We start from the raw sequence: 23,922 nt of genomic DNA, 5'->3' as shown, positions 1-23,922 counted from the left end.
TTATACAAGCCTCATTTTTAGCTGCACAGAAAAAAAATGCCTCGGCATTTTCCCCTGATGCTGTGCAAAGCATGATGGGATTTCTGATGTTATTCTCGTTCTGCTGTTTTGGTGCAATTTTTTTTTTTGCATTTTGGATTTGACAGTTGAAGCCTAGCGTGTGCAGCTGGGAGGGGTGATCAGGACACAGGACAGTTGGAACTGTGTCTCCTGCTCCTTGTCACCTCCTTTCAACCAAAAAGATGGCTGCCCCCATGAATCACAAACATTTGCTTGTTCTTTTAAAACGGGGTGGGTAAGAGATTATATTACCTATCTATTCTAATTAACATAACTAATGTAATTTAATGACAGTATGTTTGTTTAGGCTGAAGTTCCCCTTTAAGCAATACCAGCTGCCTAGCTATCCTGCTAATCCTCTGCCTCTAAGGGCTCGTTTCCACCATAGCGAATCCGCATGCGGCGACGAGATGCGGATTCGCTTGTTACACTGAAGTGGCTGGGGCTGTTTCCACATGTGCGGGAGCGATTTGGCGGCGGGCCAAATCTGCACGACGGGACCCACAGAATTCGCCTGCGTCGGGAATCCATGCGAATCGCCGCTAATGTATTTAGTAGTAAAAACGCATGCGTTTGTTACATGCGTTTTTACCCGCGATTTCGCACCTTTTTCTATGTTATTTTGCCCTGGCAGTGTCATGGTTAATTTCGCATGGCACCCTGCCATGCGAAATCGCACGCAAAATCGCGGGTAAAAACGCATGCGGAAACGCATCCGCATGCGTTTTTACAAGCGTCGGAATGCTGGCGAAATCGCGTCGCAACAGTGGAAACGGGCCCTAATACTTTTAGCCATAGCCCCTGAACAAGCATGCAGCAGATCAGGTGTTTGTGACATTGTCAGATCTGAAAGATTAGTTTCATGCTTGTTTCTGACAGACACTTCTGCATCCTAATAGACCAACAGCACTGCCAGGCAACTGGTATTGTATAAAAGGAAATAAATATGTCAGCCTCCATATACTTCTCACATCAGTTCCCCTTTAAGCTAGACACACTAAACCATACATGTCAAAGCCATAACATTTGACCCTTAAGTTGGTTCCCTACTTTGCATTATGTTTGGCCCAATATAGACCACCAAGGAAGCTATATTGTAGGTGAAGCCTTAGACCACCAAGGAACCATATATGTTTGGGGGAAAGCACTAAACACTAGGGAACTGTATACAGGAGGGGGCTGCTAGATACCAGGGAACTGTATAGGGGAGGGAAGAGGACCACTAGACAGCAGGGAACTTTATAAGGGTGGGAGGTAGCCACTAGACATTGAGGTTGGCCCACGACTTGGTCCCAGTGTTCTATGTTGGCCCACTGTGTATTTGAGTTTGACACTCCTGCGCTAGACGCTTGGCAAGGAGACTGTGCAGGGCCTTCTCAGCCAAGAATCTAGCATGTATTAGTGTCTGCCGAGGTTACTTAGAGATCCAGCAAGACAGCTTTATAAAGGAAAGTTACCTGCTCTGAGCACAATGGCTGCAGGGCATGTATGTACGCTGCTCACTGCCACAGTGTCACCCACAAGATTGCACTCAATCCTGACTGGTGACACCAGTCCAGTTTGTGTATATAGCTTTACAGTAGATACAAAAGATCAGCAAAACACAATGGTTGTCTTTTAAAGGACAACTGATCTGAGAAGGCTATGGAAGCTGCCATATGTATTTCTTTTAAAACAATACCAGTTGCCTGGCAGCCCTGCTGACCTTTCATGCATCAGTAGCGTCTGAGTCATAGAACTGAAAAATGCATGCAGCGAATCCAGTCATATATCTGATTTGCATGCTTATTCAGGGTAGCTGTAGTGAGATTTCCATCTGTCGTCATGCAGACAAATGGCGATCTCACTAGAGAGATGCAGAGCCTCAGAGGACAGGAAGGAAAATGGCTGCTGGCACCTGGATCCAGGGGGTGGTAAGTTGAAATGCCTGCCGCGCATATAGTCTGCAGAGACCTCCCAGTGTCTACCACGAGTCAGGCTCGGGGTCACCGCTCTGAGCAGCGGTTTTCTGCCCTGAGCCTGACTCTGGATTGCAGCCAGGTACGTTAAAACAACTATAATGCTAAAATTATATATAGCGTGCACTAGGTTCTCTTAAAGGGACCCGGAGCTCTCCATAAAATCACACTATGGACTTACCTGGGGCTTCCTCTAGCCCATCGTAGCCTGCAAAGTTCCCGAAAAATCCTCCTGGCTCCTCTCCTGGGTCCCGCTGGCGGCTCCGTTTTTCACAGTTCAGTCTTTGAGAACCGAACATACGCAGCATTCGTGATGACGCGTAGTGGGGACGCCCACAGGCGACTTCAGGCTGAAGTCACTGAATAACAGAGCCGCCAGTGGGACCGGGAGAGGAGCCAGGAGGATGCTTGCAGGCTACAGTGGGCTGGAGGAAGCCCCAGGTAAGGCCATATTGTGATTTTACAGAGATATGGATGTTTCCTTTTAAACAATACCAGTTGCCTGGCAGTCCTGATGATCTCTTTGGCTGCAGTAATGGCTGAATCACATACCTGAAACAAGCATGCAGCTAATGCAGTCTGACTTCAGTTAGAGCACCTGATCTGCATGCTTGTTCAGGGACTGTGGCTAAGAAGTATTAGAGACCAGGATCAGTAGGAGAGTCAAGGACCTGGTATTATTTAAAAAGGGAAAAATCCATATACTTTAAGTTATGACTTCCAAGTTTTTTGTTTTTTTGTTTAACTCACTCTTCAAGTCCCCCTGTGTGGCCACTTCTGGTGCTTAGCCCCACCCCCTTAGACAGTTGCCAGGACACTCAGAGATACAGAGTGCCAAAGAAGCACCATGGCACTTGTCTGTGAAGGGGCGGGAGGTAAGTACTGAAGTGGCCACATGGAGGGTCTTAGAGGGTGAGTTAAACAAAAACCCCAAAGACGTCATAACTTTTTCAGAGAACATGATACATGCCATGTTTACATTTGGCTTTATAGTCACTTTAAATACCGGGGTGTCCTGTTCTTTTGAACCTGTTTGATGACTACAGTTGCACCATCCACCATAGATGAAGCCTCACCCCTTGTTTGATCTGCAAGAAAGAAAAGTGGGTGAATGATTTGCGATATGATCAAAGGATTCCTCTCTCTCTCTATTGTCATTGGTGACACCACAAAAATGAGAAGTCTCTTACACAAACACACATCCATAAAAAAAAAAAAACTACTGAGGTGTTAATGCTTTTCTGCCCTAGACAGAACTGAAAGTGAACATCGTGATTAGAGTTATTCTTTAACAAAGTTCTCTTTTTTTCGGCAGAGGATCAAATCGGTGACAGCTCCCAAAGAAGTCACTCAGTGGTACAAGGAAGCAGAAGGCTCCACCCCGTTCTGTCCAAATGGGGACCACCTAAAGCCCACTCATGTAATAGTGGAGACCATGATGTGACGAAGCGCCCTGCCCCTCTCCATCCGAGGGGAGACCCCGCATAACCAGCTGTTTACTAACCCCTCTCCTTAGAGTCCGATTCTGGAGATCTCTATTTGCACTAGAATTTGATTGGTTGGCTCTCGTAGAGAACGTTGTATTATATAATAAGTGTGCGCACATGCGTATTTTATAACATTTTATAGTGAGCTGCTGGTCTCTCAGGGTAGAGACCGCCTCACAGCAAAGATTTTTAAATATTTGATTTTTATATACTGCAATATATTCTAAACATATTTAGCACTTATCTACCTCCAATCAGGTCAAGACATTTAAAAAAGTGTGACAAATGGTCACTAAAATACAAAAAGATTTCAGGAAAATAAATGTTGACCCTTCTAAGTACAGGTAACTTAACTTTCATTTACAAACCATGCCAGTAACTACAAGTTCCAGTTTGGGGCTTCTGGTTCCACCACAGTAACTGTTTAGCTATTCCTGCCCCAGCCGCTCTGAAGGAGACTGTAGGCAAATTCTGGAATATATTTTCAGGAAAGGTTAGTGAATTGTAGTGTCTGTTATTGCAGTTGCTCAAATGTTACCTTTCTTGTGTCAAGTAAGGATTCTCTAGCTAAAAATCTCACTTTCATCGCATGACCTAAAGCACTGCATTCAGTGAGTCACGTTTCAGGCTCTGTGGATGTGTTAACTGCTGATGCCGGGATTGCATCATCCCCCAGTGATGAAAATGCAAAGGGGGTAAGGCACAGACAGTCTTCCTCTGGAGATTGTAGCCTATATAGCACAATGGCACAGAAACTAGTGAACAGTGTCTGACAAGTGATTTATTGAACATTTAGTGAAGCAAGGTGTCTATAAATAGTTAAAAAGAAAGCTCTGCAACTTCATGCTGCACAGATCTAGGAAAATGTTTGTTGCCAGAGTTTGGCTTTAATATAGGATAGCCAGGTTGAAACAATCGATCATGGCATGTGACTGAAAGAGCACAAATTCACTAACCCACTTTAATCTGATATAACTCAGATGAAGGGTCAGACTTTACAATCTTAATATAGACAGTTTCCCAATCAAGGTTTGCTGGATCTCATATGTGTTACTTTTGTAAAACAACCCTATAGCTTAGCTGGAGTGGTGAAGAAATATTTTGTTACCAGCAAGCAAGTTGTACCTATCTGATTCATCATGTTACTTACAATCGTTTTTATTACTTGGTCAAATAAAAATTGCAGATCGCAAAATGAAAGGTCTATGCTGCCACATGGTGGACGTTTTTGAATTTTGTATTCAGCACAATACTTGAGACTATGCTGCCACCTGGTGGATGAGTTGAAGTTTTTATTCAACACTACACAGGATGCAATAAGCAAGCCTTTTTAAATAATAGTTATAACACAGCCTGATTTAGCGCACTGAAAATAAAGATTGGCTGACTTGTCAAGATGTGCACAGCAAATTGCTGCACAAGGGGTATGGTCATCCAGGACAACCAGGTGTATTTTGGGGCAGTTGCTCCATTTCCCATTGGGTTTATATTAAGAAGTCACCCAGTGTGGAAATGAGGCTAGGACAGGCATGGGCACACTTGGCCTTCCAGCTGTTACGGAACTACAAGTCCCACAATGCATTTACCTTTATGAGTCATGATTGTGGCCATCAGACTCCTGCAATACATTGTGGGACTTGTAGTTCTGTAACAGCTGGAGGGCCAAGATTGCCCATGTCTGGGCTAGGAGCACACGCTCGTTTATACTGTGTGCAGTTCCCAGGGGTGCGGGAAAAATGTGAAATTGCACATAGCTATGGGCCACAGTGCTAAATGCAGCATGTTGCTTTCTGCATACTGTATGCTAATTACATTCGTTTTTCCAAAATAAATGATACCGTGAGAATATTAAACAAACAAAAAAAACTGCACCAAAAACACAATTGCGGGAAAAAAAAAAAACAGAACCAAAATTGTAACACACAGAAGTGCACATGGTAAAAAACTCAATCTTATCTGCACAAACAACTCCCAGCCTGAATGTCAAGGCCCCTTTTACAACACTAGCAGGCCAAACCTGCATTACGTAACCTTATTTTGCCAGAAGAGCAATGAAAGTCTATGGAGACTTTCACACTTATTGCGTTCCCTTACGGTGCGCTGGAAGTTTCCAAGCAAACGCAAGGGCAACAGCTCGTTACCCCAAGCATCACACAGTGCTGGAGGTAACGGGTGGCTATGGGTAATATACTCTGTGAGAATAGTGCATTGTGAGTGATCCTGCAGTCGGAGATACGTCACCGAGTAAGTGGTGATGCTATGCATACGATCCTGTCAGCGCACTCTGCTACCTCATACGTTTGTATTTTTCCGTTGTGGTGGGATGCAGCAGGAGTATCACATCCCCACCATCAGGAACGGATCTAGACCAAGTCGCGCCTGGGGCAAGGTCAGGTTCCCCATCCAAATTTTGCCGCCTTTTTAAGAATTCAATAAACTGCGCCTGGGGCAAGATACCTGCTTGCCCCCCCCCCCCCCCCCTAGATCCATCCCTGCCCACCATAGATGTAAAACCAGCCTGAGGGTACATTTCAAACCACAAACCTGTGAGGAGATAAGTTAATTAGCTAGTTACATAAGTGGTGACAAACCTCTGGAGGCGTCCCATGTCTTCTTTATCTCACCACTGCTGGCTGAGACAAGCACAGCCATACAATGCATGTGCCATGCTCAGTAGCACAAAATCCCTTGTGCACAAGTAAAAAGCTACATGAGTGGCTTCTTGCTACTGGGAAGGCGCGGATCATACTTGTGCATGTGCAGTACGGCTGTACTGCATATCTGGCAAGCCCCTCTCAGATAGGCTTAGCGGATCCCAGTACTAGATCTGTGGGTTTGAGGAAAACTACTGTATATACACTAGAGTATACGTCTAGAATTTTAGGTCTGATTCACTTCATAAACATGTAGGGGTCGACTTATACACAAGTCACGGGCAGCACTGAGCACACTGAGTAATGTGTGTACTAATAGTGACATTACCATGTGCAGCAATTTACCCTGTGGTAAGTGATACTTTGAGGAAAGGAAATGCCAAGAAAGCACAGGTCTGAAAGTCCTGACCACAACAATTAACTAGGCAAGGGATGGGGGATATATACTGGGCTGCAGGAAGGGGAGGGAATAATCGCAGCACTTGGGGGCCTGGAGGAAGTGTTGGCTGCACTTAAGGGACAGTAGGCGTTAATGACTGCACTGCATACAGTATTGCAGCCATTAACACCTCCTGAGCAGCCATTAACTTTGCTGGGTAGACTTATACTTGATTCAATAAAAAATTCCAGCTTAAGAAGGTTGAATATTGCAGTTGACTTATACACAAGGTCGACTTGTATTCACATATACACGGTAATCAGATTCTTCCCTCTACTGAGGATGGTATTTAACTTACTTTTTTCAGGTTCGGTTTCATGCACAGTAACCAATACTGTATGACATGATTGTCTCAAAAGTAATACCAGGGTAGATTAAGAGGTTTCCACGGGGTAATTTTTTTTTAATCAGTGTTCCACTTATAAATGCTACTTTTTTTTTTGCTACAAGTGTCTTCCAAATGGTTATTCTGCTCCAGGCATGGTTTCAATAAGGGGCTGTAAAGTCTTTCTTTTCTGTAAACAAGCACCAATACAGAATGCTGCATGCCCCTTCCACACAGTAAAGAGTTATAAGGTAGATTCACTCGTGTGATACGCTATACTGATTTTGCCCCACAATACATCGTGTTACCATGGTGTGTTAGTGTGCTGTCCGTTTTGGATATATCATGATAATGTACCTTATGGAAAATGATTATGCTAAAGGACCACCTGCAAGTATTGTCTGCTGAATGCATCACTACAAAGATCGATCACGGAGTACGAATATTGGCATGAATTCCACCATTGAACTTCTGCAGCTTTACTTTCGCCAGCATTGCAGCAGGACCAGCATTTTAAAACCAGTATAAATCTAGCTTAAGTCACAACTGGATAGAGCAGGAAGCTCAGCAGCCATAATTCTCTGCTACAATAATTATATACATCAATGCCAACTTAGGGCCAGTTCCCACTGGCATAAAAACCAGTCTGCTTAGCAAACACAACAGACCCTAACAGCGGCGAATGGATCCTATGTTAATCAATAGAATCCCTTTACATTACTTCGTTTCAAACAGATCCGTTCAGCCCGTTCTGCTGAAAGGCGCGCAAGTTTGGGGAGGCTGCAATTTTTGGGGGATCTGTTGACAGATGAGTTGCATTAACCAATCACAAATGGAACAGATAGTGATGGATAAAAAAAAACTGCTGTCCATTAAAAACTGATCTGTCTGATGGATCAGTTTTTGATCCATGCAGTGTGAACTGGCCCTTAAGAAAGTAAAACTGGTGCACAGTCTGTACAGAACATATGGAACATTGCTGTTACTCTGCTGTTTTCCTGTATCCCTAGAGGCTTTTGTAATCAAAGTCAATAATAAATAGATTCAGATCACCTGTGAAACATGGTGGTGGTTGTGGTGTTTTTGTTCTATTATTTTTTTTTTGTTCTATTTTTTTTTGTTTTTTTTGTACAGAGGAACATTGAACAAGCCATTGCGGACTTTCTTTTAGAACATTGCCTGGCTGTTGTGCTGATCCCCTTATACATCCACTCGCTTAGAGAACAAGGGGAACATCAGCTGTTTTGCCCACATGCAGTTTGTTATGGTGTACCAGATTTGGGCATTTATTCCCAGCTGTACCACAACTGATGCCCACAGAGTTATGTGCCTGCGAGTGTGCTTTTGGCCTTTATATACAGGGTTAGTTTGGGAGCAGTTTTTGATTTTATTGCTGAAGTTCCAGCTGCGAAGATGACTGAAGGTGAATATGTGTTAGGGTTAGGCACCCATTAAGAGGGTTAGGGAAGGTTAGCATTAGGCATCAGAAAGAGGTTTATGTTAGAGGAGGAGGTTAAAGAGAACCAGAGACTAATCACCCTCAAGTATTTTATCATATACTGTATATCAATGGGAACATGACAGTAAACACCTACCTTGCTCTCTGTTTCATTCTTCTCACACAAGGGGGCAGACTTGGGCTTGAAAAGACATCACAGAAGACTGACTCAGTTATAATCATTCCGGGCAAAGCTAGACTGAATGCTCAGTTGGGGATTCTTATCGGGGCTGATAACAGGCAGATTTAGCAGAAAAGAATGAAACAAAGAGCAGGGTAGGTGTTTGTCATCTTCCCATTGATATATATGGTAAAATGCATGAGGGTGCTTCATCTCTGGTTCTCTTTAACTGGACTTTAACTCTTCCTGTACTGGAAACAATATTAGACTCATTTGTATTAGTACAGCTAAGAAATAAAACATTAGCAGCAGATGAGTCTAATATTGTTTCCAGTACAGGAAGAGTTAAAGTCCAGTTATCTATGCAAAAAAGTCATTGAGCTCCACGACTTTCAATTGGGCAGAGAGCTCTGTCTTCTGAAGCTTGTTACGTCAACGGTCAGTCATTGTATTGTTCTTTCTTCTCCAGAAGACAGTTCAAAAGTTCTGTAGACCGCTCTGTAAAATCATTTAGAATGCTGAGTAGTGTATAAACTGCAAATATTAGAGACTGATGCAAGGTTATAAAAATATAATTATAAAATATATATAAAAATAACTTATACGTACTAATTTTTGTCGATCCAGGTGATCATGTATGTAGTAACTAACTTCCAAAAGCTAATACTATAACAAAGTTATCACACACAGTACTCCATGCTACAGATGCCGTAATATAGCTGCATGTCAGGAATATAAAACAACGACCCCATTCAGGTAAAATTCCAGATTTTATTAATAAAACCCATTTTTCACAATAATCCCATTTGTTTTGTTTTTTACATACTGAAAAAAATATTTACAAATGTGGCCAGAACAGGAATAAAATAAAGCTCTCCGGATCCTGTTACCTTAACGTATTGTGCTTCCAATGAATACATAAGAAAACCTAAATCTGTAGAAAAATACTTTTACAAGTTAAGTTGTTTTTAAACTCATATGGATAAAAATACTCATCTTCGTAATGCGGGTCACCGGACACGACTGCTGAGAATGCATAGGAGAAGGGTACAAGGAAACTAGATTTTTTTTAAAGCCTTCAGTTTTAAATGCATCATTTAAAAACCCCAAAAAACAGGGAGCTCTGTACCCACAAATATTGCATATAAAAATACCGTCAGTACCTGCTATGGCACAGATATCGTATATGGCAGAACGCACACTGCGCAGGTTGTATTGGGAACATCAGTATAAAAACAAACACATTTAGAAACTCTCCTATCCGCAGTACTTTTCCAGCTAACCCTTTTCTGTTCGGACCGGTTCAGGTTATCCTCAGACAACATTTTTTTTATGATGGAATTTGCAAAACCTGTGTTGGGAGATTGTCTCTGCCAAGACGATTAATCAGAAAACCTCATAGTGAAACTCTTTTTCTAGCAAAGCGAACAACAAAAACCCTTAAAGTGAATCTCTCCTTCAGCAAAGTCAATCAGAAAACATTAAAGTGAACCACATTTTCTAACAAAGCCAATCAGAAAACCTTAAAGTGAATCTCATTTTCTAACTAGGCCAATCAAAAACAAAAAAAAAAAAGAACCCTAAAGTGAATTTCTACTTCAGCAAAGTCAATCGGAGAGCCTTAAAGGGATTCTCCTTTTGTAACATTTTTATACTAAAGCAAAGTATTTAAAAACCTTTCCTCAATGCATCAGTCTTGACATATTCCAAGCAGGATGTTGTCTATTAACCCAACTGCACTTGGAAACGTTGTACAGGCCAATGAAGCACAGCTTCCTCACAACTAGCTGAGATGATTAGTGTACAGCCTGAGCAAAACATCCATGATTCAACTGGCTACAATAGTTTGGAATCGGCACTGTAGGCAGCCATATTGTTGGTTATTAACCATGCGATCACAATTTGTGCAGCAACCTGTACACCACTGGATGATATTAGACAATGAACTGTGTATTCATAGACCAGCGTAACCATTTCAACCATTGAGTACTACAGTCCCCTGGCTATATACAGGTTGCTTCAATGAAACATCTCCCCTTTGCCTCAGTAACATGTTATCCGTAATTTGGATTCCTCTTTAGATTGAAATTCCATTGTATTTTTACAACAAAAATGTCGTCACCGGATTACCTGAACCTTACAGTCAGTTTAGTTAAAAATCAGAAAACTCCAACTCAGGATGAGGTATAAAATAGAATCATAAAATACATAAAAACCTTAATGAACCTCCTGTACAGTATGGTAAAATCGTGTAAAATAAACCACTTTCAGCCAAAGAGGCCTATGGCCTAACCGGTAACACGTGACATCACTGATGTCATTTATTTCTTCTCAAGGATGCAGCCAGTGTCACTTATGAGGTCATAGTTCCATAGTTATCTAGGATAACCAAGACCAACCAAGACCAGTTTAAGCAACAGGTTCCATTCTTGAAAGCAGTAGTTTAGTAGTTTCATTCAAGATGGCCGACAATTAGCTCACTGATATAAGTTACTCTTTGTGAGCTTGGCAAATGGCTACTTTTAAGTGCAAGAGTACACTTCATGCCTAATTAAAAAACAAAAACAAAAAAAACCTACTGTTTAATTTATTAAAACTACCAAACCAATCTAACTTCTATTTGGTGAACCATGTAAATAGAGTCTCCTTTGAGAAACATAACATTTCTAGATACAGGCTCTGCCAATGAGGGTCTTTTTATCCAATTCAAGATTTTGCAAATTCCTTGCATCCAAGATACCATCAGTTTTGACTTCAGGCTACTTTAAGGAGACCTTGTGTTTTTCAAGTTCTCCAAGTTCTCTGAAGTCCATGGCCAAAAGTGAAACGGTCAGCCTCACTGGTCCATGAAGCAGCATGGAAATTACAAAACCAAAATGTGGAGAAATTAGATTCTCATGGACCATTGTTAATATTAGTTATGGAACGGTTTCTGAAAGGAGAACCTTCTGACTATTCTTATGCTAGTACCTCACTTAAGAAGTAGTGCTAGCTTTTCCTCTACAACAGCAATGTTGGCAAGCAGACAGTGTGGGGTGGTGAGGGGGAGGGGGGTGCTAAACATCACACATCAATGCTACGCACAAAGGTGCAACATACCTTGCAGTATCGGAGTAAAAAAAACAAACAAAACAAATAAAAAGCAACAACAACTCTGTACAAAATACAAAATTCTGACAGGAACAAAAAAATGGCAGTGACGTGTGGGAATAATTATTGGCAAACTGGTAGAGGTTAGTGAACAAGAGTGTGAAAGAACAACAGAAGACTCTTGGAAGTGCGTGATATCACAGTGCCATTTAAAACCGCCAAAGGGAAAAACCCAATAGTAGGCCCGGGTGGCAGTGCATCATGGGAAGGTGTGTGTGAGAGCAGCCTTTTGTGCAGGGGTGTAAGATTCTGGGAAAGTGATGCAGGTGTTGAGCAGTAGCTAAAGGCTATGTGAAGGGGCAACAGGCATGCCTTCGCAATTGGTGAAGGACTAGCATTCAAGAGGGCTTTAGGTGCACAAAGATGCCTGAAGAGCCCTCTAGTGGTGGTGCTGAGTGTAAATAGTTCTGTCATACAACGATGGTGTAGGAATAAAGAATTTATACAAGGTATGGGGTAAGAGTATAAAGTGCTTCAGTGATACAAAAACTACAAAAAATGTGTGCCTCACGTTGGACTGGTCAGTGTTAAAAAAAAAAAACAAACCCATCACAATCATTACACAAACACGCAGGGTAATTCTATCCTAGGTCATCTGGGTGCATTTCCTTCAAACAACCACTGGGGGAGGGGAAGGGATGGAGGTTGCACTGATCAGTATAGGAGAAGAAAAGGTCTCAACAAAAATCTAATAGCACCATGAGAAAGGCATGAAAGAAGGTTGGAGCCCATTAATATTATGCAGCCCCTTGGAAGTGGTGAGGGAGGTGCGTTAAGACAAGTGCTGAAATTACAATAATAAAGATATTTCTAATGGAAATGGAACTTGTCTGTGCGGGATGTCAACAGATGGGAACATTTTGGGCCTGAATACTTTTGAAATAACCAAATACTTAGTTTAAGGAGAAAGGGAGAGGGGGAGGAGTCACATTTTTGGGTCTTCAGAGGGTTTTTGTGCTCGTCTTTGATTCCATACTGGTTTGCCGTTTGATTGCATCGTCCCGAGTCCCCCCAGATAGTAGACTCCGACTGATGATGAGATCGAGTCTGTCCCCCGCGTCAGACAGGAGAGGCACTGCCAGGCAACAGTCAAAATCTCGCGTACGCACATTATTCACCTGTAGAGACAGTACAATACAATGTTCAGTAACATTACTTTTTTATTGTATACTTTATCATTCGTTATTCAACTATTTCATGCTTTAATTTACTGTTCATTGAAAAGATTAAGGGTTGCAAGATCTTGCTACTTAAAGGATATCTGAGGTTATTAATAAAATCTGTCTTTACCTGGGGCTTCTTCCGGCCCCTAGAAGTCACGTGTCCCTTGCCACAGCTCCGGTCTTTTCCCAGTCCCCTTGGAAGCCTCTGCAGTATTGCTGACCCCTAATGGATTGACGTCTTCTGCGCACGTACAAGCGCGTGCCCGTCCCACGTGAGAGCACCCCCATGTCACCGGGAGCATGCCCGAACATGTGCAGAAGACGCCGGCCCATTAGGGTCTGCGAAACTAGAAGAAGCCCCAGTTAAGTAGAGATAGAGTTATTTAATCACCTCAGATAATCTTTAATACCAGATACTTTTTTTCCCCTGAATGCAGGCCAGGTTTGCCTAACCACCTACAGCATGTACTCTATAGTTTTGGCTCTAAAGATTGGATGTAAAGAAATCCCACTAGGGAGAGCAAGTCAAGTAATCCACAGGTGTAACCAGAGTGAAACACTGTTGAGATCCCCATCCAACCCAAGTGGTGTTGGGTAAAATCAGTAAGTTCTAGAAACAGCAGACGCAAGTCACTTAAAGCATCTCACATTGTAGCCCACATTAATGCTTCACTTCAATAATGAGTTCAAGTCGCATACACATATCAACATCATGTGTTAAGAGGAGACTGCGTGAATCTGGCCTTCATGGTCAAATTGCTGTGAAGAAGCCACTTCTAGGAAGGACAAGGAGGAGAGAATGGTTTGGCCCAAGAAACACAAGGAATAGACCTCAGACCAAAGTGCAGATTTCCACTTGGTCTACTGAGTCCAAATCGGAGACTTCTGGTTCCACCCATCCACAGAAAAGGTAAGCGGATGGTTTCTACAGGTTCTCACTATGAAGCATGGAGGAGGTGGTGGTTGTGTGAAGGCACATTACTTTATTTATAAAGCGCAAACGTATTACACAGCTCTGGACATTAGGGTAACATACAGCAATACATGCAAATCAGATGACATAGTACAGTAGGAGTACAAGGTAACGTTTAGTCACTGCATGGGAGCATGGAGATTAGGAAAGTCGAGGTCACTCAGATCCATAGGATGGGTGTACGGTAATGGAGGGGTGTGAACAGGTAGGAGAAACAAGGAAGATGACCCTGCCGAAGGCCTGCAATTTAGAGGGAGAGGTAGGGATATGAAAGGTAGGGGACCAGAGTTCAGCTGTGAGTTTAGACCACCAGTGGGGGTAGGGGGGTTTGCCAGAATGAAAAGGTGCATTTTGAAGACCTTCTTGAAGATGTTGAAGGAGGGGGCAACCCTAATGGGGTAGGGAGTTCCATAGTGTTGGAGCAGCTCTTGAGAAGTCCTGGAGGCGTGCATGGGACTGGGTGATGCGGGTGGCAGTCAGGGCTAGGTGTGTACCTCTAAGTCACTTCGGAAATGTAGGTTGGGCATGTTCTGTGGACAGATTTGTAGGCCAGACACAGTATCTTGAATCTGATTCTGGACAGGAAGCCGGTGGAGGGATTGATTGGTGAGAGCTGTTTCAGTTGAGTGGGCAGGCTGAAATCCAGATTGTAGTGGGTGCAGTAGGGAGTTGGCATGGAGGTACTGGGTCAGGCATTTGTGAACCAGACGCTCAAGGAGTTTTGAGGCAAAGGGGAGGGGGGAGGAGGGAGATATGGCGGTAGTTGGAGGGTAGTGAGGGGTCGAGTGAGAGTTTCTTGAGCAGGGGTAGTACAGTGGCCTGCTTGAAGTCTGAGGGAAGGTGTCAGTGGATAGAGAGGGGTTAAACAGGGCAGTGTGGACTGGGGCCAAAGCCCAGAAGTGAGGACAGGGTAAGTCACAAGGGATGGGGTCAAGGGGGGGGGGGATAGTGGTATGGGAAGTCTCCAGTAGGTACAGCAAAAGGTGAAGAGGCGCCCAAAATATATAAAACTTTAAAATCAATAAAATGAAACAAATTGAGGTGGCTTACCTCATAGGCAACACTCACTTTAGATAAGGAAGTTTAATGGATTATTAAGCACAGGCAATGCGTTTCGTGGGACTATGCCCACTTCCTCAGGCCAAATAAAAGTGCCAAAGCAGTCTATATGCCGCACTCGGGGCGCCTCGAGTGCGGCATATAGACTGCTTTGGCACTTAAATAACCCATTAAACTTCCTTATCTAAAGTGAGTTTGTCGCCTCTTCACCTTTTGCTGTACCCCATTCCCCCCATCTATCAAGGAGGGGGGCCTTGCGCACCGTTTGTAGGTGCGCAGGTTATTTTGCTAAGAGAGCGACCAAGTCCAGGACCGCTGGCAGAGGAGTCAGGTTTAATACATTCCACATGCCTGAAGTGGTCGAATGCCCCCTGTGCAACCCACCTTTGTGAGTACCCTTTTTAGAAGTATTTTTAATACTCAATACTCATGACATACTGCACCATTTGGGCTCCCGTTTGTTTTTTCCTTCTAGTACTGTACATTCTCCAGTAGGTAGTGGACTTGACTTCCTTAGTGGTAATAGGAGTGAAAAAGTGGAGGGGAGGATAGAGTGGAGGAAGAGCTGGATGAGAGGGGGTGGTAGGTGAGGTTTGCAGGCTGGATATTTTCTGACGGATGGATACAATTTTGTTGGTGAAGTGGGTGGCTACATCTGTGGCAAAGAGGGAAGAAACGAGTGTGGGGGGTTGGGTTTAAGCAGGGAGTTGAAAGTGGCACGCCAGGGTTTGGTGGCTTGTGCACTCATGAGCTTGGTGAAGTATTCCGGCTTCCCATCAGCAAGGGCAGTGTGGAAATGCAGCAGGTTAGCCTTGTACTGTAGGAAATCCTGGTTAAGTTTAGTTTTCCTCCATTTCCATTCAGTGGCGTGCGTTACCCTCTGGAGGTTGCGAGTATGGGTGGTGCACCAAGGCTGGGGGTTAGAGGGGCGGGTGCGGCGGAATATTGGGGGAGCAGCTTCCTCTAGGGCTGATGAGAGGGTTTGATGATACTGAGCTGCAGCAAGATGGTGAGCGATTTACATTGGTGTGTTGGAGAAGATGACAGCGGGAGAAGGGATGGACAACGAGAAGACCCTCCTAAGAAAGGAGAGGAGAAGGATCAATAGGTTAGAGACTCGTCCCAAATGGACTTGAGGATTGGAATTTAAGATATTTCTTATAACCTTGATGCATTACATACTGTTGCTTTAACCACTTGAGGGCCGTGGGCTTTACCCCCCTTAAGGACCGGCCACTTTTTTTCCATTCAGACCACTGCAGCTTTCACGGTTTATTGCTCGCTCATACAACCTACCACCTAAATGAATTTTGGCTCTTCTTGTCACTAATAAAGCTTTCTTTTGGTGCTATTTGATTGCTCCTGCGATTTTTACTTTTTATTATATTCATCAAAAAAGACATGAATTTTGGCAAAAAAATGATTTTTTTAACTTTCTGTGCTGACATTTTTCAAATAAAGTAAAATTTCTGTATACATGCAGCGCGAAAAATGTGGACAAACATGTTTTTGATAAAAAAAAACCCATTTAGTGTATATTTATTGGTTTGGGTAAAAGTTATAGCGTTTACAATTTATGGTGCAAAAAGTGAATTTTTCCATTTTCAAGCATCTATGACTTTTCTGACCACCTGACATGTTTCATGAGGGGCTAGAATTCCAGGATAGTATAAATACCCCCCAAATGACCCCATTTTGGAAAGAAGACATCCCAATGTATTCACTGAGAGGCATAGTGAGTTCATAGAAGATATTAATTTTTGTCACAAGTAAGCGGAAAATGACACTTTGTGACAAAAAAAAAAAAAGTTTCCATTTCTTCTAACTTGCGACAAAAAAAAAAAATGAAATTTGCCACGGACTCACCATGCCCCTCTCTGAATACCTTGAAGGGTCTACTTTCCAAAATGGGGTCATTTGTGTGGTGTGTTTACTGTCCTCGCATTTTGGGGGGTGCTAATTTGTAAGCACCCATGTAAAGCCTAAAGGTGCTCATAGGAACCCCTCAAATGACCCCATTTTAGAAAGAAGACACCCCAAGGTATTCCGTTAGTAGTACGGTGAGTTCATAGAAGATTTTATTTTTTGTCACAAGTTAGCGGAAATTGATTTTTATTGTTTTTTTTCACAAACTTGTGACAAAAAATAAAATCTTCTATGAACTCACCGTACTACTAACAGAATACCTTGGGGTGTCTTCTTTCTAAAATGGGGTCATTTGTGGGGTTCCTATACTGTCCTGGCATTTTAGGGGCCCTAAACCGTGAGGAGTAGTCTTGAAACAAAAATGACCTGTGAAATCCTAAAGGTACTCATTGGACTTTGGGCCCCTTAGCGCAGTTAGGGTGCAAAAAAGTGCCACACATGTGGTATCGCCGTACTCAGGAGAAGTAGTATAATGTGTTTTGGGGTGTATTTTCACACATACCCATGCTGAGTGGGAGAAAGATCTCTGTAAATGGACAATTGTGTGTAAAAAAAAATCAAACAATTGTCATTTACAGAGGTATTTCTCCCACCCAGCATGGGTATGTGTAAAAATACACCCCAAAACACATTATACTACTTCTCCCGAGTACGGCGATACCACATGATTGGCACTTTTTTGCAGCCTAACTGCGCTAAGGGGCCCAAAGTCCAATGAGTACCTTTAGGATTTCACAGGTCATTTTTGTTTCAAGACTACTCCTCACGGTTTAGGGCCCCTAAAATGCCAGGGCAGTATAGGAACCCCACTAATGACCCCATTTTAGAAAGAAGACACCCCAAGGTATTCCGTTAGGAGTATGGTGAGTTCATAGAAGTTTTTATTTTTTTGTCACAAGTTAGCGGAAATTGATTTTAATTGTTTTTTTTTTCACAAAGTGTCATTTTCCGCTAACTTGTGACAAAAAAATAAAAACTTCTATGAACTCACCATACTCCTAACGGAATACGTTTGGGTGTCTTCTTTCTAGAATGGGGTCATTTGTGGGGTTCCTATACTGCCCTGGCATTTTAGGGGCCCTAAACCGTGAGGAGTAGTCTTGAAACAAAAATGACCTGTGAAATCCTAAAGGTACTCATTGGACTTTGGGCCCCTTAGCGCAGTTAGGCTGCAAAAAAGTGCCAATCATGTGGTATCGCCGTACTCGGGAGAAGTAGTATAATGTGTTTTGGGGTGTATTTTTACACATACCCATGCTGGGTGGGAGAAATACCTCTGTAAATGACAATTGTTTGATTTTTTTTTTACACACAATTGTCCATTTACAGAGAGATTTCTCCCACCCAGCATGGGTATGTGTAAAAATACACCCCAAAACACATTATACTACTTCTCCTGAGTACGGCGATACCACATGTGTGACACTTTTTTGCAGCCTAGGTGCGCTAAGGGGCCCAACGTCCTAATCACAGGTCATTTTGAGGCATTTGTTTTCTAGACTACTCCTCGCGGTTTAGGGCCCCTAAAATGCCAGGGCAGTATAGGAACCCCACAAGTGACCCCATTTTAGAAAGAAGACACCCCAAAGTATTCCATTAGGTGTATGGCGAGTTCATAGAAGATTTTATTTTTTGTCACAAGTTAGTGAAAAATGACACTTTGTGAAAAACAAACAAAAATCAATTTCCGGTAACTTTTGACAAAAAATAAAATCTTCTATGAACTCGTCATGCACCTAACAGAATACATTGGGGTGTCTTTTTTCTAAAATGGGGTCAGTTTGTGGGGTTCCTATACCGCCCTGGCATTTTACGGGCCCAAAACCGTGAGTAGTCTGGAAACCAAATGTCTCAAAATGACTGTTCAGGGGTATAAGCATCTGCAAATTTTGATGACAGGTGGTCTATGAGGGGGCGAATTTTGTGGAACCGGTCATATGCAGGGTGGCCTTTTAGATGACAGGTTGTATTGGGCCTGATCTGATGGATAGGAGTGCTAGGGGGGTGACAGGAGGTGATTGATGGGTTTCTCAGGGGGTGGTTAGAGGGGAAAATAGATGCAATCAATGCACTGGGGAGGTGATCGGAAGGGGGTCTGAGGGGGATCTGAGGGTTTGGTCGAGTGATCAGGAGCCCACACGGGGCAAATTAGGGCCTGATCTGATGGGTAGGTGTGCTAGGGGGTGACAGGAGGTGATTGATGCGTGTCTCAAGGTGTGATTAGAGGGGGGAATAGATGCAAGCAATGCACTGGTGAGGTGATCAGGGCTGGGGCCTGAGGGCATTCTGAGGGTGTGGGCGGGTGATTGAGTGCCCTAGGGGCAGATCGGGGTCTAATCTGATAGGTAGCAGTGACAGGGGGTGATTGATGGGTAATTAGTGGGTGTTTAGGGTAGAGAACAGATATAAACACTGCACTTGGGAGGTGATCTGACGTCAGATCTGCGGGCGAACTATTGGTGTGGGTGGGTGATCAGATTGCCCGCAAGGGGCAGGTTAGGGGCTGATTGATGAGTGGCAGTGACAGGGGGTGATTGATGGGTGGCAGTGCCAGGGGGTGATTGATGGGTGGCAGTGACAGGGGGTGATTGATGGGTGATTGACAGGTGATCAGTGGGTTATTACAGGGAAGAACAGATGTAACTAATGCACTGGCGAATTGATAAGGGGGGGTCTGAGGGCAATCTGAGCGTGTAGGCGGGTGATTGGGTGCCCGCAAGGGGCAGATTAGGGTCTGATCTGATGGGTAACAGTGACAGGTGGTGATAGGGGGTGATTGATGGGTAATTAGTGGGTGTTTAGAGGAGACAATAGATGTAAACACTGCGCTTGGGTGGTGATCTGATGTCGGATCTGCGGGCGATCTATTGGTGTGGGTGGGTGATCAGATTGCCCGCAAGGGGCAGGTTAGGGGCTGATTGATGGGTGGCAGTGACAGGGGGTGATTGATGGGTGATTGACAGGTGATCAGGGGGGATAGATGCATACAGTACACAGGGGGGGGGTCTGGGGGGAATCTGAGGGGTGGGGGGGGGGGTGATCAGGAGGGGGCAGTGGGCAGGGGGGGGGGGGGGGATAAAAAAAAAATAGCGTTGACAGATAGTGACAGGGAGTGATTGATGGGTGATTAGGGGGGTGATTGGGTGCAAACAGGGGTCTGGGGGGTGGGCAGGGGGGGGGGGGGTCTGAGGGGTGCTGTGGGTGATCTGGGGCAGGGGGGGGAGAAATCAGTGTGCTTGGGTGCGACATAGGGTGGCTGCAGCCTGCCCTGGTGGTCCCTCGGACACTGGGACCACCAAGGCAGGAGGCAGCCTGTATAATACACTTTGTAAACATTACAAAGTGTATTATACACTTTGTATGCGGCGATCGCGGGGTTAACATCCCGCCGGCGCTTCCGTATAGCCGGCGGGATGTTGCGGCGGGCGAGCGGTGACAGGCGCCGGCGGAGGATCGCGTCACGGATGACGCGATCGCTCCGCCCATGCCCTTACAAGGACCGCCGCCTCTGTGGGTGAGCTGGTCCTTAAGGGCTCCACTTCCCGGCCGCCCCTGTGCGTTAGGCGGTCGGGAAGTGGTTAAAGCCCTCTACTTAGGTATGTGCCCGCCCCTAGGGGTGGGTTTTTTGACAGTCTGTAATTTGTGTGCTTTTGTTCTGGGTGTGTAACACTTGATAAAGGCCGCAGGTTGAAACATTGTGTGTTTGCTTTTCTACTATGGTACAATAAACACAGCACTTTTGCTTAGATCCAGGTTGAGACCCGGTCATCCTTCCTTTTCTGCAGCAAGATTAGGACAGGTTTGGGTGGGAAGAGAGGAGGAGAGGGCATGGAGGGGGGTCGGCTAGGACACTTGGGTTGAGCTGACGTAGGTCTCGCTGCCATCGACCAGGTGGGTGGGTGGGCGGTCACGTGGTTTGGAAATGCCTCCTGTAAAGAGGCTGAAAGTGAGAAGGTGTGGTCTGAGGGCAGGAAAGGTGCGACGCTAAGGTCTGTAATGGTGGCGGATTTACTGAGCATAAGATTGAGAGAGTGTGACCTGCAGAGTGGGTGGGGTGTTGGTGTGTTGTACTAGGCAAAGGGAGTTGGCTATGTTGAGTAGCCGGGTCACGACATGGTTGTTGGGTTAATCGATGGGAATGTTGAAATAACCAAGGATGATGGTAGGGAGGTCAGAGGGGAGGATGTGCAGAAGCCAGGAGGCAAGGTTGTCGAGAAAGTGTGGTGTGGAGCTTTACTGAGGGCGGTATAAGACCGCAACAATGGCTGGCAGGGGATGGTAGAGGCAAATAGAATGGGCCTCAAATGATGTAAAATGTAGGGAGGGAGGTGAGGTGAGGACATGGAAGATGCAGGATGGGGAGAGGTGCAGACCCACCCCTCCCCCGGTCCTGTTGTCTGGTCTGGGGGGTGTGACTGAGGTGAAGCCCCCCATAGGAGAGGGCAGCCTCTGCAGCAGAGTCAGAGGGTGAGAGCCATGTCTCAGTGAGCGCGAGGATGGTGAGGGTTCTGGAGTGGAAGAGGTCGTGGACCACTGTAACAGGGATACAGAGGCGCCAGGAAGAATAAGAATGTCTAAAAAGTTTAAAATTTGTGGAAGCAGTGGTCGACTTACCTCCTCCAAACAGGCACAAGATATGCCAACAAAGTTTTTCAGAACAAATTTATTTACATACTCCAGGGGAAAATGCAACGAGTTTCATCACAGAGGCGCTTGGCCCAGCTACATAGACCTGCACTGTACCTACTCCTTCCTTATGCCTGATGAAGCGGTGTCATACCGGCGAAACGCTTTTCTCATTTTCCCCTGGAGTATATAAATAACTTTGTTGGCATATCTTGCGTCTGTTTGGAGGATGTAAGTCCACCGCTGCCTCCCCAAATTTTAAATTTTGTAGACATTTTTATTCTTCTGGCACCTCTGTATACTTGTTACATTATTCTAAGTCCACCCTTGGTGGATGGGTGTCATCCCCTTTTTTCCTAATCTACGGAGAGCGACTTAATCCTGAGTGGGGTCTGGTCTTTATCTCTCCACCTGCTATTTCAGTGGTTGCCTTTGAGGTAACCCTGTTTTTTGAGTATATTTGTATTTACTCTATCAACTTCATCCCATATTACCAGTACCTACTACACTATATTTTACTCTGATGTCCCTATCTGTATGCTCTGTGGACCACTGTAAGTTTATTGCAGACAGATCTGGCATTCTAAAAACCACAGGGTAGGGGGAGCATGTGTTTGTGGGTGGGGCAGATGTAAATGAGGTTGGGGCAAGGATGGATGATGGATGTTGAGGTTATTTGTAGACAGAGGGCTGTGGGGTGTGTGAAGCAAGTGAACAGGATCCTTGTCTGGCACAACAGGCTGAGGCCCAGGGTTAGGTGATATATAACCAGCTACAAGTAAGAGGAAGAGGGAGAAAGTGATTAAATAGGAAATCGATTTAACGGTTGTGAGTTTTTTAAGCTGCTGGGAGGGGAGAGAGATTTCAGGAGAGCTGACAGTTCTTAGCCATCTCCTCTGGATGGAGGCATAGTGGGGCCATCATTTGTCTTTCAACAGGACCTGTCCTCCACAGTCACCCAACAAAGATGGTCTGGAATGGGTTGGACAACAAAGTGAAAGCAAAGCAGACAAGTGCACAGCACCTCTTGGAATTTCTTCAAGATCGTTGGAAACCGTTCCAAGTGGCTAACTCATGAACAGGGATGCTCTCACACGTAATCACGAGTGTGTAAACACTCAAATTCGTGATTCAAATGAGCACTAATTAGCTCAGGTGTGCGGTGGGGACATAAGGGGTTAGTTACCCATAATTCAGCCTCCTAGCTGCACTCTAAATAGCTTGCACGCGTCCTATTGGACGTGTTGCAAGCCTCACTGTCAGGTTCTGTCAGATTTCTACTACTTACTGTAAGTGACAGCAACATAGGAGAAAATTAATGTATGGCTCCTTTTACTCTTGAAGAAACATATGTGAAGAAAGGAGAACCGAGAGCCCAATATAGTGTAGTAAGTATGTGACAATTGGGTATGGTGAGAGGAGTACAAATTTATACTCACAAGCCAGGGTTACCTCCAGGCAACCACTGTATAGGCAGGTGAGATTAACCTGTCCCCACTCAGGATTAAGAAGTTGCTCTCTGTAGATAGGAGAAAAAGGGGTATCCCCCTCCACCAGGGGTGGATATCAATTGTAAAGTATTTGTAAAGTATTTGTAGAACAGAGGCGCCAACAGGATAAAACAACTATTAAAAAGCAGTATTAGCGGCAGAGGATCAGCAGGACAGCCAGGCAACTGATATTGCTTAAAAGGAAATAAATATCGCAGCCTACAAATCACTGTCACTTAAGGTGTCCTTTAAAAATGGGTTATACACTTTCTTATCTTTGAAGTGGATCCACAGCTTTGACTGTGCTAGATGTAAGAAAACAATACCTGGAGTCAGTCAGTGAAATGATTTGAGAGGTTGATGGATGTGTCTTCACCTACAAATCCATGTAAAGGCTTTCTTTACTACGCAATTCCATGAGTTATGTCATGATTTTGACATTTTCGTTGTAATTACCTGCAGGATTCGATCATATGGCTGTAGACCACTTCTGTCTGCTGGACCGCTGGGCCGAATCATGTTAACATAGACACCTTTCTCTAAGAGACCATCTGAGACGCTAAACCCAAAGTCATCTGTCTCCAGGTCCTTCATAACAGTCACCTGCCGGACAAAGCAACAACTGCTCATATTCACAACAGGTTTTATAAACATCAAACCATATAGCAATGATTTACAATGGCTGAACTGGAGGACAGGATTGATCCAGCAAACCTGGACTCGAATTTACAAGTACTAAAAAAAATTACAAAAAATAAAAATGGTGCCATCAGGTGTAATATCAGAACATAGTAAAGATTGCTGAAAGGTCAGAGAATTATTGCAGACACATACTTACATCCACGGCAAGAAATTACTAGACATGAGCGAGAAGCAAAGCGGCACACACCCGTGTCTGAAGAGGGGCCACAGCAGAGAGGGTTAACATCTGGATGATGTCCTCATCCAAGTTTCAGCAATAAAGTATAACATTGGGGCGAGTGGAGGGCTGTT

The 23,922-nt window shown here is 44.2% G+C and overlaps 2 protein-coding genes across 13 annotated transcripts in view; one reads left to right on the top strand and one right to left on the bottom strand.

Moving 5' to 3' along the window:
- The window catches only part of SLC6A6 (solute carrier family 6 member 6), a 123,553-nt gene extending 115,569 nt beyond the window's left edge, over positions 1-7,984 (top strand). The window contains exon 14 of the mRNA XM_068253062.1: positions 3,334-7,984. Coding sequence (XP_068109163.1) covers positions 3,334-3,462 — 129 coding nt within the window. The 3' untranslated portion in view covers positions 3,463-7,984. The remainder of the gene's footprint in view (positions 1-3,333) is intronic.
- Positions 7,985-9,293: 1,309 nt separating this feature from the next.
- The window catches only part of GRIP2 (glutamate receptor interacting protein 2), a 627,309-nt gene continuing 612,680 nt past the window's right edge, over positions 9,294-23,922 (bottom strand). For all 12 annotated transcript variants that reach the window (XM_068253049.1, XM_068253055.1, XM_068253054.1 and 9 more), the window contains exons 23-24: positions 23,386-23,532; positions 9,294-12,810 (exon numbers count right to left, since the gene is read on the bottom strand). In XM_068253049.1, coding sequence (XP_068109150.1) covers positions 12,634-12,810; positions 23,386-23,532 — 324 coding nt within the window. In that variant the 3' untranslated portion in view covers positions 9,294-12,633. The remainder of the gene's footprint in view (positions 12,811-23,385; positions 23,533-23,922) is intronic.

The sequence above is a fragment of the Hyperolius riggenbachi genome, chromosome 9, assembly GCF_040937935.1.
Source record: "Hyperolius riggenbachi isolate aHypRig1 chromosome 9, aHypRig1.pri, whole genome shotgun sequence".
NCBI classification, from domain to species: Eukaryota; Metazoa; Chordata; class Amphibia; order Anura; family Hyperoliidae; genus Hyperolius; species Hyperolius riggenbachi.
Note: the sequence above shows the minus strand (reverse complement) of the source record. Positions and strands in the feature narration are given on the sequence as shown.